Source organism: Engystomops pustulosus, chromosome 4, assembly GCF_040894005.1.
Source record: "Engystomops pustulosus chromosome 4, aEngPut4.maternal, whole genome shotgun sequence".
NCBI lineage: Eukaryota > Metazoa > Chordata > Amphibia > Anura > Leptodactylidae > Engystomops > Engystomops pustulosus.
This window is the reverse complement of record NC_092414.1, coordinates 119,840,430-119,854,775: the sequence shown is the minus strand read 5'-3', so window position 1 is coordinate 119,854,775 and position 14,346 is coordinate 119,840,430. Positions and strand designations below refer to the sequence as shown.

At 36.3% G+C, this 14,346-nt stretch overlaps 1 protein-coding gene across 10 annotated transcripts in view; it reads left to right on the top strand.

Moving 5' to 3' along the window:
- The window catches only part of MAGI2 (membrane associated guanylate kinase, WW and PDZ domain containing 2), a 546,118-nt gene that overhangs the window by 475,977 nt on the left and 55,795 nt on the right, over nucleotides 1–14,346 (top strand). For all 10 annotated transcript variants that reach the window (XR_011854944.1, XM_072147252.1, XM_072147245.1 and 7 more), the window contains 6 exons: nucleotides 3,376–3,568; nucleotides 4,711–4,950; nucleotides 6,317–6,502; nucleotides 7,448–7,604; nucleotides 8,036–8,276; nucleotides 10,292–10,435. Coding sequence is in view for 9 of the 10 variants with exons in the window: in XM_072147252.1 (XP_072003353.1) it covers nucleotides 3,376–3,568; nucleotides 4,711–4,950; nucleotides 6,317–6,502; nucleotides 7,448–7,604; nucleotides 8,036–8,276; nucleotides 10,292–10,435 (1,161 nt within the window). In the remaining variant the exon portion in view is untranslated. The remainder of the gene's footprint in view (nucleotides 1–3,375; nucleotides 3,569–4,710; nucleotides 4,951–6,316; nucleotides 6,503–7,447; nucleotides 7,605–8,035; nucleotides 8,277–10,291; nucleotides 10,436–14,346) is intronic.

Here is a 14,346-nt window from a genome sequence, read left to right as displayed (position 1 = left end):
TAATCTTTATTGCAGGTTTTACAAGTGGATAGTAACCAATGTAGTAAAATGTGGTAGAAACTATAGCATTAAAATTGTATTTACTATCTAAAATGTTAACCAATCAGCAGTGCAGTAAAATATAATGAAACTACATTCATTTAGAATTTTACTATCGTTTGATAGCCCTTCAACTTCATCTCCATGACAGTCACAAGTGTGTAAATGTGTGTAGTGCAGTGGGGCATAAATGTTTTCGGAATTACCTTAAAAGCTCAATATAATTTTAAGAATCATTATCCCTTTAATATATGCATTGATACTCTACATTCAGCTTGGCAGCCTTTCCTTTGAAGGTAAACGCTTAAAGAGTATAAATTTGAGAAGTCAGAATTAAAAGACCAATTCTAGAGTTTTATCTCTGAAATGAAAGTCTGCTGGATATATGATCTACACAGAGCTCTTGCTGAATAGTATATCTTGGTTCTACAGATTGTATGCTAAAAAGACAGGGTGATTGTATTACTGCTCTTTAAAGAAGAAAATTACACTGCATTTGACACTTATTTGTATTAGCAGTGCCTTTTCAGGAACACATTATTCTGTTTCTATCACTTGTCAAAGTAAAAAAAACTCTTCAAACATCCACTTTTAGAATCAGTAAAATATAACAGCGTTTAGTATTGCATGAGTCTTTCAATGCTGCCAGAGATGCAGAAGAAAGCCCTGTATATAAGAAATCTATGTTCTACTTGTAGCACTCTGTGATAAATGTGATAGATCCAACATCCATGTATAAACTTATCCATAAACTTTATACGTGCATACAAAAACAATAAACTATACCCTAGAGATGCCACTGATATCTTTCACAATGCAAATGTATTAGGCCGCATTCACGCAAGCTTGCGACCGTACATGCGTCCCCCATAGACGGCAATGGCCGCATGGAGCAATACAGTGATGCACACAAGTGGCACCATACCGCTACATACACAGGAAAAAGATAGGACATGTCTATTTTGGAGGTTCATCCCTGGGAATAGCCGTTTAATATATAGATAGAGCAGAACTTTTCGGAGGAAGTGATATCTAACATGTTTATGGTTTTATTTTTTTTTTATTCTTAATTTTATATCAGTTCTAGGGAAAGGGGATTGATTTATGTTTTTAATTTTTTTAACGTTTACATTTTTAAAAAATACTTTTTAGACTCACTAGGGTACTGTAACCCACTGGCACACTGTGTGACAGGTCCTCGAGTCTCATAAAGACTCCAGGCTACGATAGAAATGGATCATCACTACCTGATGAAATCATGGGGAGCAACAATCTCATCCAAGATGAGGGCAACCATGCACCGCTGGCATTTAACTGCATAATGCAGCCAACATGTATTGAAAAAAGTTCAGTCATGTACCAGCAGCCAATAAACAAGCCCCTTACATGTTGTTTAAAGGGAACCTGTCAGTGGATATTGACCTAATAAACCAGTACTGTACTAGTATGTGGTCATGCCGCTAAACACCTTCCAGATTTTGTTTCTTTCATGATGCCATATGTGATGTGAATTGGTTGCATAAAGTCAAGGAGGCTGAGAATTTAGCACTGAAATCAAGCTCTCCCTGCCTAGAATACCTTCACTGTAATTGATAGTCCTGTATCCAGAAACATAGCTGGGCAGATCTCCTGAAGTCAATAGCATGATGTCAATCACATGGGAAGATGTGGGTAGAGCTTAACTTCAATGTTAAACTCTCCACCTCCTTGACTTTTAAACCAGTTTACATCTCACTTCAAAGTTGATTTTCTGCATGACGGAACCACACTGAGCCATGAAAGAAAAAAAACTAGAAGGTGTTAAGCTGCTTGACAACATACTAGTAGTGGTTTATTAGGCCCATTTCTGATGACAGGTTCCCTTTAACATCAGTATTGTGTAAGGAGCTTAGTTACTGGCTGTGTCAGCACTTCGTCAGTTCTCCCACTGAGCAATGATGCCACTTGGTGTGACCCTTTGTAGGAAAGTGTCAAGCATACTATTCCACATGACAAATGAGTAAGACATCGGCACAAGCATCTTGTAGAAGCATTGATGATTATATAGTACATACAGTTTTGGATACATTTGTAAACACTTGCATAGAATGGATTACATTACTTCTGTGAAGTAAGAGAACAGTCCTTGTTATGTTGTCCAGAGATTATTTAACTTTTCTTCTCTGATATATTAGTTTTAAGTTCAATGTCATTTTTAATTAACTGAAACATTATGATAATTAACAATTAGTGATTTTTCTATATAATTTTTCAATAATGAAAAATAAAACCTAAAATGTAGTAAAATTCCAACAACTTTCTATATAGATGTCCAAATCACTCTTCCCCTATGTATAATAAATGCACTCATATCTAGTGTAATGTTACCTGCTCGATATTCAGAATCAAGTCAAGGTTTAGAAGACATCTGAAATATAAATATGTGTTTAATTCAAGTGTACCGATAAATTTAGCTTGACATTTTAGGCCCCCAAAAAATGGAGCTCAAGGACCATTTTCCCTTTGTACAAAGTTTTCCCAGCATGTGAAATGTTTAAATTTAATCTTTAGAGCGTTCAGATTTCTAAAAAGAAATTCTAAAAATGTAACACTAATGCTTTGCTGGGATTTTAATGTTTGAAGCTTTATTGTTGAAGATTTGCAGGCAGAACGTTTAAAAAGATCTCAGCTTGGTACGTGTTCCAAGAATGTTTTATCCCACACTGGCCTCAGAACTATAAGAATATGAGAACGCCTTTAATATTTTTACTACATATTTGATGTAAAAATGCATCCTGTAAATGTTTCTTGTACATGATTGATGCTGGAATCCCTAGAATGATAGCACCAAAGCCCAGATCCTGAAATGTTCTACACACTGTTTCTATGTTGTCAATCTGGTAAGGCTCCTTTATAAATCAATGAGCACCATCCTCTTTAGAAAGGGAAAAACGCTCACTGGTTACTAACATTCACATAGCTCAATAACCAGTGGGAGTTTTCCCTTTCTGCAGAGAGACACTCTCCTTTTATTCCTGTAGCTGTCCACCTTTGCAATATTTATAGAAAACACTGATGAACATAGATACAGTCTGTGCCAAAGAAATGTCATTGTTTGATTTCTCTATGTGTATGTATATACAGTATGTGTGTATGTATATACATATACATGTATACATATGTATATGTATACATATATATGTATATTCATTAAAGAAATGGATTGCAATAGCATAAATATAAAGTGTTTACATTTCTGAACTGCAACCAGTAAAATAGAATATTCTTCCTTTTTTGGTCTGAGCCTCTTATGTGTTAGTGTGCATCATCTGAACTCAAACTTTGTTTTTCATCTAGATTTTAATTGGTGCGGTAATAGCCATGGGTTCAGCAGACAGAGATGGCCGCCTCCGTCCTGGTGATGAATTGCTTTATGTAGATGGTATTCCAGTTGCTGGCAAAACCCACCGATATGTGATTGATCTCATGCATAATGCTGCTCGTAATGGACAAGTAAATCTAACTGTGAGACGAAAGGTGCTATCCATAGGTATGTACCTCCCAAGAAATAAGTTGAGAGAATTAAAAAACATATGCGAGACATTTCCAGTATTGGAAGTGAGCCCCAATTGAAATATTTGAGCTGGGGTTAGATCAACTAGACAAAAGTAGCACTGTTTACATTGTTATTCAAAAATTATACATGTCATTAAAGCAGGGATCAAATATTGGTCCCAAAATTACAATCAGGGACCCCGGATCATTGTTTAATCTGCTTTAATTTCATTTGTTGTTGGTTGACTGGCAACTTTTGTGCTTTAATGACCCTAGCATACCCACATTGTTTTATAGCATTCTGTGGAAGTGTGACATCTACCCCTTGTATCATTGTTTCCTTGGAGTGCTTCTATATACACTCTACACTGCAACAAAGGTATACAGAGGTGTTCTCTCCTGCCTACCCTCTTAGCTGGATATGACCAGAGATGTGTTCACAAGTTTTTTCAAAACAATATGATTTCTAGATTTTGGGGGGGCATTTGATATTCACTTTATTATTTCCCATGCTCACCACAATACCCGGGGTCCTGTCGTGGTTCAAGGAAACACAATTCATTCACATGCCATGTTTTTCTTTTTTTTTATTTGTGCACAGCTTTTTGGAAACTTTTCCTGCACTTCTAGTTTCCAGACTTTTTTGGTGTGTAATTTAACTTCTAAACCCCTTCATGAATGTGGTCTGAAATTTCTGATGGTCATTTGTTTTTCTTACAGTGCACCAAATACATACAATAAGATGTGTGCCACAATATAGCATCACAGTGCAAATCACCATTAATTTTGGCACCAAAAATAATGAATGCCCCCCAATGTGTGTTTTGATTGGTGGCCACCCACTGTTTTGAGAATTGCAGCCTTTCAATAGTATGTCTAAATGTTTTGTTGACATGGTTTACAAATTCTTAATGAAAGATGCTTGAGAAAATTATGTTTATTATAATGTCCTTCTTATTTCCATCCAGCAATATTCATTGATTGTTGTCTCTAAAAGTAAAAACAACAAATGCTCAGGGCCTACACTTGTGTATTGGCTCTTAGGAAAAGCTGACTTTAAAGTGACAAACTGCATTAATATGCAGCAAACGAAGGAATGTTGCACCATCTCTAAATAACAATGTTTTCTTATTGTAGGTGAAACATGCCCAGAGAATGGCAGGAGTCCTGGCTCGGTGTCAACGCACCACAGCTCCCCGAGAAGTGACTCTGCGTATCCAAACAGTAACCATACTGCACAGAGCAATACTTCTCCTCCTGAAGGCTATTCTCAGAACTCACAATCCAGTGATGTGGTTATACACCGCAAGGAGAATGAAGGATTTGGTTTTGTAATTATTAGCTCTTTAAACAGGCCGGAATCTGGAGCCTCAATAGGTATGTTCTCTAGGCAGACTAAATTGTAATCTGCTGGTATTGTTTTAGTCCCAATAGTCTTCATTTACTATGGTTAACAGATAACTTATGTCATAGAATTCACTCAGTCAAAACGGTTACCCTCTGCAGTTCAGGCTGTTAGGTGTTGGATTATTACATTAACATTTTGAAGGAACTCTAGCAGGGTGTAATAGGCTTCACTATAAGACTGGCCTGGAAGCCTCAGAGAGCCTCCTGGCTGCCATGTCAGTTGATTGGTATTTCTTGAAGACTGCTTGTCTGCCCTCTCCCTACAGTCTTAACAGTATACTGCCATACATGTACAGCACATGTTGTTAAGGATCATTGATTAATATTTATTAAGATACGCATTAGTTGATGTATCCAAATCTCTATACTGTTTCTCTCACATAAAACCTTTTTCCCCTGTGTTTTTGCATTCTATTTTATGTCACCAGCAGTGAGACCTCTTGGTTCTTACTATTTCATTCAATTTGTGAAGGTACAAGATATCTTTTGGAGAAATACATCCATGAGTTCATTTAATCAGTAAAAGTCCTGTCTATAGAACTATTCTTAAATTTAAATCAATCACTTTGTCATAAACTAATCCTTTAGTCCTACAACAAATATACTGGGATTACAAAGGAGTTTGCTTCCTGCTTGATTTATCCTTAAATAAGCATGCCAAGTGCAATGTCAGCTTGAGAGTGCTTATCTGCTAAGTCAACTGTCAAAAATAATAATTCTGTTTCTTACAAAGGACTGCATTGATAAATTAGATTTTTCTAAAGCAATGGTTGTTTAGGCTTAGCATGTGCATGCAACAGTTCTGCTAAATATCAGCTACAAGAAATGCTGCTTTTTTTATGCAATGCACATTGGTTAGGAAATGAGGAAAACTTGTTTGAAAGAAAAGAAAAATGTAGTATTTAAAAAAATTATCCCAAGTTAGAGTAATAATGTATTAGTGTGTGTTTATAAGGCAGCCAGTATTAGGGGACTTAGCTAAGTCAACCTGTTTCAAGACTGAAGTAAATGTAGCAGTGGGAAATTTTCAGTTTGGGTACTGAAAAAAGTAAAGAACACAACTGAATACATCAAGCCCTTATTTATCTTAAATCAGTGATTGCCAGAAGTCCTAGATATTGAATACATATGGTGAAATACATATGTGGATTTTGGATTTTGATGCACAGTATATTTGTTGCAGATTTTCTCCCTTCTATTGTTTTGGAAATTAAGTTTGAGTTTTTGAGTGGTCCAGTATCTGATTTTTGAAATGTCTTAATTCTATTTTGTTCTTAGTTATAAACATATATACACAATCCACTCCACCACCTAATCAGCGTTTCATCTTTTACAGCTGTACCACATAAAATTGGTCGAATTATTGAAGGAAGCCCTGCAGATCGCTGTGGAAAGTTAAAAGTTGGAGACCGGATCTTAGCTGTGAATAGTCAATCTATCATTAACATGCCTCATGCAGATATTGTTAAACTGATTAAAGATGCAGGTTTAAGTGTGACACTATGCATCATTCCTCAGGAGGGTAAGAAAAGTGTCAAGAGTTTTAATGTTTCTTTAATAAGTACTTTAGTATTCTATTTGTGATGAACAAGGTGTGTGGTTACTGAGGTTTTACAGTCATCTAGAAAGTGAACCAGAAAGTTATTTTTTTCTGGCCTTGAGAGTTCACAAAGTTTATTTTTAAAACTTCTATATTGCAGTTTTAAAGCTTCTCTATTAACGTTATTGATCATGTGAAAGTCGAAGCAGCCTGGTATGAATTAATTTCTTTTGATATAATCATAAACGTACAAGTAATTTTACTTGTATTATGCTATTAAACTAGTACATAAAGTCATAAAGAAAATGATTGCCACAAACGAGGACAAGAGCACTTTCGCTGCAGCCTATACAACTTTGTTTGTATCCTCTGTCTCCTCGTGAAGTATTACATAGGATACTGAGATAAGAATACTCTGTTAAGTCCTGCGTACGATGCAACCTGGTCGGTATATATGAATTGTTTTGCATTATGCACTTTATATTTTGGTCCTTGACTTTTATATGACCTCATACCAAGATTCATATTACATAGCCAGTATATGTCTTGGGTACTAATGTTTACATTGTTTCTGAAATTATACTCTATTGCATCCATCCATTATTGTGTGTGATATCATTGTTACAGGAATGGCTATGCACCTTTTTGTCCACCAGTGATTGTTTTTATGGGTTGGTTTTAATCTAGGTGATTATACATGTGTCATTTGTTTGCATCATTAATAAAAAAGTATTGAATTTTGCATAAACCATCGTTTACAGTCTTTTGTATAGCTTGTACAAGGTCTGTATATAGGTATATATACTCTGTTAAGTTAACTGTGTTGTATATACCTTTATATACTTGAACAAATGTTCATAAGGGAAATTTCATCTTTTTACTAATACTGATTCTTTACTAAAACTTTTTTTTTTTTTGGTTTTTTAGAACTTAATAGTCCAGCTTCTGCTCCTAGCTCAGAAAAGCAGAGTCCGATGGCCCAGCAGCATAGCCCGATGGCGCAACAAAGTCCAGTAGCTCAACACAGTCCAGTAACGCAACCGTTGCCTCCACAGCCACTACAGTTACAAGGCCATGAAAGCAGGTACATACCAATTAACTGGTTCACTATTTATCTTTTTAAATTAAAATAACTATAGATAAAATAGCAATATACATAGGTTTTTTTAAATACTTTTGTATCCGTGAATCGTCATCAGATAATATTTTTGGTTCCTTGAAATTATTACATATGCATAAGCATTGAAAAGTGCATAAGCATTAAAAAATGACACATCAAAATATGTCAACATTAAGTCACAATGATCTAGCATGCTTTTTGAAAATCTAAATAAGAAGAACAAATAAAGGAACTAAGGTTCACATTTCTTTATTTATTTGTTGGTCTATTGTCCTTACGATTTAATAAAGAAAAGAGAAAAAATAACCTTTGACTGCCTTAATGATTTTATTTCCAACGGTCTTACAATGTACAGTCAAAATACAGACAATGTCTAACATTTTGTCTCTATGTAGTTACAGGTCAGAAGTAAAAGCCAGACAGGATGTAAAACCAGACATAAGGCAGCCGCCCTACACAGACTACCGTCAGCCATCAGCAGACTACAGGCAACCTCCAGTAGATTACAGGCATCCACCAGTAATTGATTACCAGCAACCTCCCCCTATGGACTATAGGCAACCTCCTCTAATAGAGTACCGGCAACACTCTCCTGACACTAGGCAATACCCACTTCCTGACTATCGGCAATTTCAGGTGGGGATTTGCACTGTTTAACTGTACATAAAATGCTGTCATTTTTATATCAAGATACTTAACTTTGATAAATTTTGATTTGGGTAACATAGAAAAATTTCAGAGCACATACATTATACTGAAGTTGTTTCTCAGCACTCACCAGCTATTGGAGATGTAAATAGGAAAATTGTAAAATACATGACTACATTTCCAATTAGAAAACAATTTTAAAAAAGAGTGAAATATTTCTTGGACTTAAAAAAAAAACTTACCTTTCCTGTAACGCTTTCCCAAACCATGACTTTGATATAAACAATTCAGTTGGGGACATTGTTGCATATACAATACATCAGTTATTATTTATAAGGTCACCAATGGGATGGTGGCTGTGTTAGAAAGTTGCACTTCTAGACTAATGATCTGGATTAGAAGCAATTTTACTCCCAGATTTTAAAGCTGTACTAATTTTAATGCTGGCTATGGTATTGGGCTAACAGGTAAATACTATACTCATACCAAGCCAAACAAAAATCACGAGGGACGAGTATATCTGTGCAGTATTTTTAATGCTTTGTGAACTTTGCTGGGTGCTGTAATCATGTTATAGATCTGTTCCTCAATTATTTTTTCTGTTCCAGTGCACAGAAAGCCCAACAAACAGAGAATTTGAGACTATAATGCATTAATTTTTTTTCAGCGATTATACCACACGTATATAAGGTGTTTTAGGACACTACATCCAATAGTTTTTCATAGCATTATCTTTTATATTATAAAGTAGTATAACAGCTGACCACATAGGTCATTAAGTTATGTACATATTCACCCTTTATTTGGGCAGCAAAACAAAGTATTTTAGAAAAAAATATATACTATCACTCAAAAGTTTGGGGTCATTGAGAAATGTCCTTATTTTTTAAAGAAAATCATATTTTAAATGAAGCTAACATTACATGAATCATAAATACACTGTATACTTGTTAATGTGGTAAATGATTATTCTAGCTGCAAATGCCTGGTTTTTAATATCTACATGTGCATATAGGCCCATTTCCAACCATCAAAACTCTAGTGGCTTAATGGTACATTGTGTAAGAAGGCTAACGGATGTTTATAAAACCCTTTAAAACCCTTGTTCAAGTATGCTAGCACAGCTGAAAACAGTTTGGCAGCTCAGAGAAGCTATACAACTAACCTTCCTTTGAGATGGTTGAGAATCTGGAGCATTACATTTGTTTGCTCTATGAAACTCTCACAATGGCCAGAAAAAATAACTTACATGTGAAACTTGACAGTCTATTCTTGTTCTTAGAAATGGTGGCCATTTCATATGACAAATTGCCAAGAAACTAAAGATTCCCTATAGTGTGTGTACTACTCTAAAGATTTCATATGGTGTGTGTACTACTCCCTTTTAGATGAAAGCACAAACAGGCTCTAATCAGAGCAGTAGGCTATCACTCCATGCCATACCCTGTGGACAATGCTTGATTGGAGCCAATTTCATCCTACAACAGGACAATGACCCAAAGCACACATACAAATGGTAGCGGTATTCTATCTGTAATGGAGTGGCCAGCCCAGTCACCAGACCTCAAATCCTTTGAGCAGTTGTGGGAGCAGTTTGAACGTAAGGTACACACAAATTGCCCATCAAGCCAATCCAAGCCAACTTGTGGGAGGGTCTCTGGAAGCATGGGGTGAAATTTCTCCAAATTACCTCAGTAAATTAACAGTTATAATGCCAAAGGGCTTCAAAGCTTTAATTAAAGAATGAATGTTTAGAATTATTTCAAACCTTGTCAATGTCTGGGATATATTTTCTATTCACTTTACAACTTATTTGAAAAATAAAAGTATTTTGTGTGGACGACCCCAAATTTTTGAGCGATAGTGCGTTTATATATGTATATATATAATCATTATACTGTTTGGTAATAAGTAAAGGTTAAACACAGCACATGTGGTCAGCCATTGTGGAATGATTGTATACTAAGAAATCTCCACATTTCAACTATTTTTTTTAATTTCAGGATTATGATTATTTCACGGTAGAGATGGAAAAGGGAGCTAAAGGATTTGGATTCAGCATACGGGGTGGGAGAGAGTACAAGATGGATTTGTATGTTTTAAGGCTTGCAGAAGATGGTCCTGCAATACGAAATGGGAGGATGAGGGTAAGTTGAGGCTATACATCTAATCTATCACTTTTTTCCACTTTCATCTGACAAAAGCAATTCTACAAATAGTATCTGATAAAAATTTTATTATTGCTTGAGAAGTAAACTACTTCTCCAAAGGAATAATTTGGCTTTATATAGCCAACAAATGAAACAGGTACTTGGTGCACTCCTTTTTTAAAGTTGCTGTCAATGTTTCTCCATTCGAGAGCCCATTTTCATGTCATAAAATTGCTGCTATATCAAATTCCAAGGCATCTCTTTGGATAACTCCTTAATCTTAGCAAGTTTTTTCGTGGTGTTGTGATCATTTGTGCACCTCCATGAGGTTGAGTTATCAGCCTCCTGATAAATCCAGCAGCCAGTGCTGGTGAGCAACTCTATGCCAGAATGAGCCTGTGCTATAGTCGGTGCCAGTTGCTGTGTTTTAGTCATAGCTGGCCCAATTCACACCCATTCATGTTCACCCTGGCATGGATTTGGCAAAAGGAGGTAAATACTTGCACCAGAAATTAAGAGTATTTCATGGCTTGTATACCAGGAATCTGGCATACAAGCTCTGATAAATCTGCTCCCATGTGTTGATCACATGGTCATGACTAAAACTGTGGCAATCATTTTGTGTCATGCAAACAAAGGTCCAGAAGAGATAAGCGGAAGCAGTTGCTTTCAAAAGAAAGCAACACACAGGTTAACCCCCTCTTTAAAGCAGACCGAAAAGATTATCAAAATTTTTATACATTAAATAATCTATTGTATGTATACAATAATCTGTTGTACTGCAAAAAAAAACACATTTCATTTATTTTCTGCATTATTTTAGAATCCACGGGCCTGTTTTATAGAAATATTCTTTTGTGCCATTTAATAGTTTATAGCCTTTTTAATGTAAGTTTGGGTGTTTGTATGTTAGCATGGGAAATAAGTGGTAAATGAGAACACTGTTGAGTAAAAAGCTGTAGTAATCAAGCAGAAAGAATAAATAGGTTAAGCATGGCCGATTAACACAGCGGTGCTTTGTGGCATAATTTCCTGCTCCATCAGGTCATGGGGGAAAAAGTAATTTTGTCTGAATTGCTTTTATTTCTATATTCAAGCCTAATTGAAGACTAACTTCTAAATTATTGTATGATTTTATTTCCATAAAAATGGAGGAGCTTTATTATCAGTCATGTGTATTAATAAAAAAAGAATGCCTGCAAAAGGTAATCTCATTGCTGTTAGATAATTTGTATATTATTAAGGAAAAATGAAATGGACAAGATTGTTGCAGGACAAGATCAAGATGAGGTTTTTATGCCACTTAAGGGTTTGACAACAATTTTTTTTTCTTGAAGTCTGTTTTGCTGTTTTGGATTTACTTTTAACTTTATATTGCATTTTTCATATATATAATAAATAATATCATATATAACAACCCCTTTCTACCATTCAGAGGTTCGAGGTTAGATTTTAAGGTAATTCTTCATTTAATGTGGATATAGGAATTTACTTATAGGGTCCTTCAAAAATATTGAACGTTCTTTAGTTGGGAGACTATATGAAAGACAAACATTGGGGTACTTGGTTTCTCGGGTGGCCTAATCTAAGTGCTGCACGTGGCTCCTGTGCAGGGAAAAACTGTTTCTCAGCTGTTTTGTGACTGCCTTGCACCTGCTATAAATCATTCCAGTCCGGACTGCTTAACCCCTTAGATTTCATGGTCAATACTGTGACTGCGGGATCTACATACATTGTGAGGGAGGGGGCTTCCTCTCTCATCTTTCCACCACCCAACTGCACCCCTTGATACAATTACGGGGGTGCGGTCTTCACAGCAGAACAGGTGGGGACCTAATGAGTGTTTCAGAGGCTGACATTCCTAATGCACTGCAATACATCTGTGTATTTAGGTAAACGATTGGCTTAGTGATAGAAAACAAAGGGTAGTCATTAATTACACATTCTCAGATTGGTTTGACGTTACCAGTAGAGTACCACAGGGATCAGTATTGGGGCCACTTCTTTTTTACGCCTTCCCGACTGCCAGGTCCCGGTGCATATTGCAGCAAAGGCTTACCCAGCGATCGCCGCCAGCAATGCTGCCGGCGGCTTCAAAAAGATGGTGGCGCATGGGCGCAACCATCTTGCCGCAGATCGTTGCTCCCCGGTGACGTCACCGGGTAGCGTGATCCGTCGCCATGACAGCCTTGGGTCTTCCGTTCATTACAATGTGCTATCAGCTCTGTACATGGAAAGATAAAAAAGTTATAGTTTTTGAAGGTGGGGAGTGAAAAATGAAAACGAAAAAACGAAAAAGGGCTGCGGCGTTAAGGGGTTAATATGAACAAGTGACCGCAATTCCTAAGGATTAAAAAAAAATAAAAATCATAAAAATAAATAAAATGAATTAAAATGCCTCCAAAGTCCCAATACATATATAACAGCGTGTGACAAAAAAAACAAAACATAAAATATAACATTACTTAGAAGGTTGTACTGTCCCTAAAATGGTAGCAATGGAAACGTCAGCTTATCCTGCAAAAAATTTCACTTTTGCACAGGTCCGTACAAGGAAATATGGAAAAGTTATTGGCCTCAGAATACAGCGAAATTAAAAATTGTTTTCATACAAAGGTTTTCATATTTAAAAATCTATTAAAAAACTACATTTGGTATCCCTGTGATAATGCCGACCGAAAGAATGTGTCATTTAGAGGTGTCATTTAGAGCAGTGTCATTTAGAGGTGTCATTTAGAGCAGTGAAAGCTGAAACCAGATCCCACAAAAATATGGTGAAAATCTTTTTTCAGTTTCACACCATTTGGAATTTTTTCCCACTTCCATAAAATACCCTTTCTCTGCCCCCGGAGCCTGCCTGCATGTTTAGAGAGGGTGGTCTAATCGATTGGCGCATACTGGGGTATTGGTAAAAAGGTTTTTATTGATGGTCACAACGCATTTCGGGGCGCATGAACCCCTTTATCAAGTGAAAAAGACTAAATACATAGGTAGTAAACAGAAAAGGGGGGTAGATAAAACATAAGTGGTAGTTAAAAAATTGTAGACATAAGTTAAAGAAAGGCAAAAGTAAAAATGGATAATAAAATATTTTTAAAAATATATGTAAAAAAACGGTATCTCTAGAAAGTGTTTATGAGAATGGGTGATTGACACAATGCATTGATTTCATAGGTCACATAATAGTACAGAATATAAAATAGAGAATGACTGTATGACTATTCTATGCTTAAAATACGGATGGTGAAGTGTAAAAAACAACTTAAAGCACATAACATACAGTACATATGGTGAAGATATTTATGAGGTACATGATCATTGGTGCTTATCAGCAACAACATACAAAAATTCATTAAGATCAACAGTGAATTAATCAATAAATAAATAAATAGATACCTGAATGGCTAAACTTAAATACATAGATCGTTCAATCAGTGTTTACATGGCTGGTAAATGTGTCCCAGAAAGAAATAGGTAGTATTACTAATAAAAGTGTTATTACCTGATGCCACAGGTAGTGGAGGATCACTGAAGGCATTAGAGTGTATGTGCGTGCGCCCGAATTTATCTTCATGTGATGGGGAGCGGCTCGCGCCTGAAAACTGCCTGCATGTTGACTCTCCTCTCCTAGCTCCAGCGGCAGTCTCCTCAAACCCCAGGGTCCAGCGTGCGCATTCCCGCCTCTTAGGGTTCACACGTGCATGCCGTCTCTGTAAGATTTAAAGGCCCAATGCGCTGACGATTGCCACTTGCTGACTGCCTGCCAAGATAAATTCCTGCCCATTCTATTGTCCCCTGCCGGATCTTTGTGCTTATATGCCTGAGAGAAAGCTTTGTTCCATGCCCTTTGCGACTATCTTGATTTTCCCGTTGTGACATTAATTCTGTTCCGGACTCCCTGGTGGTAC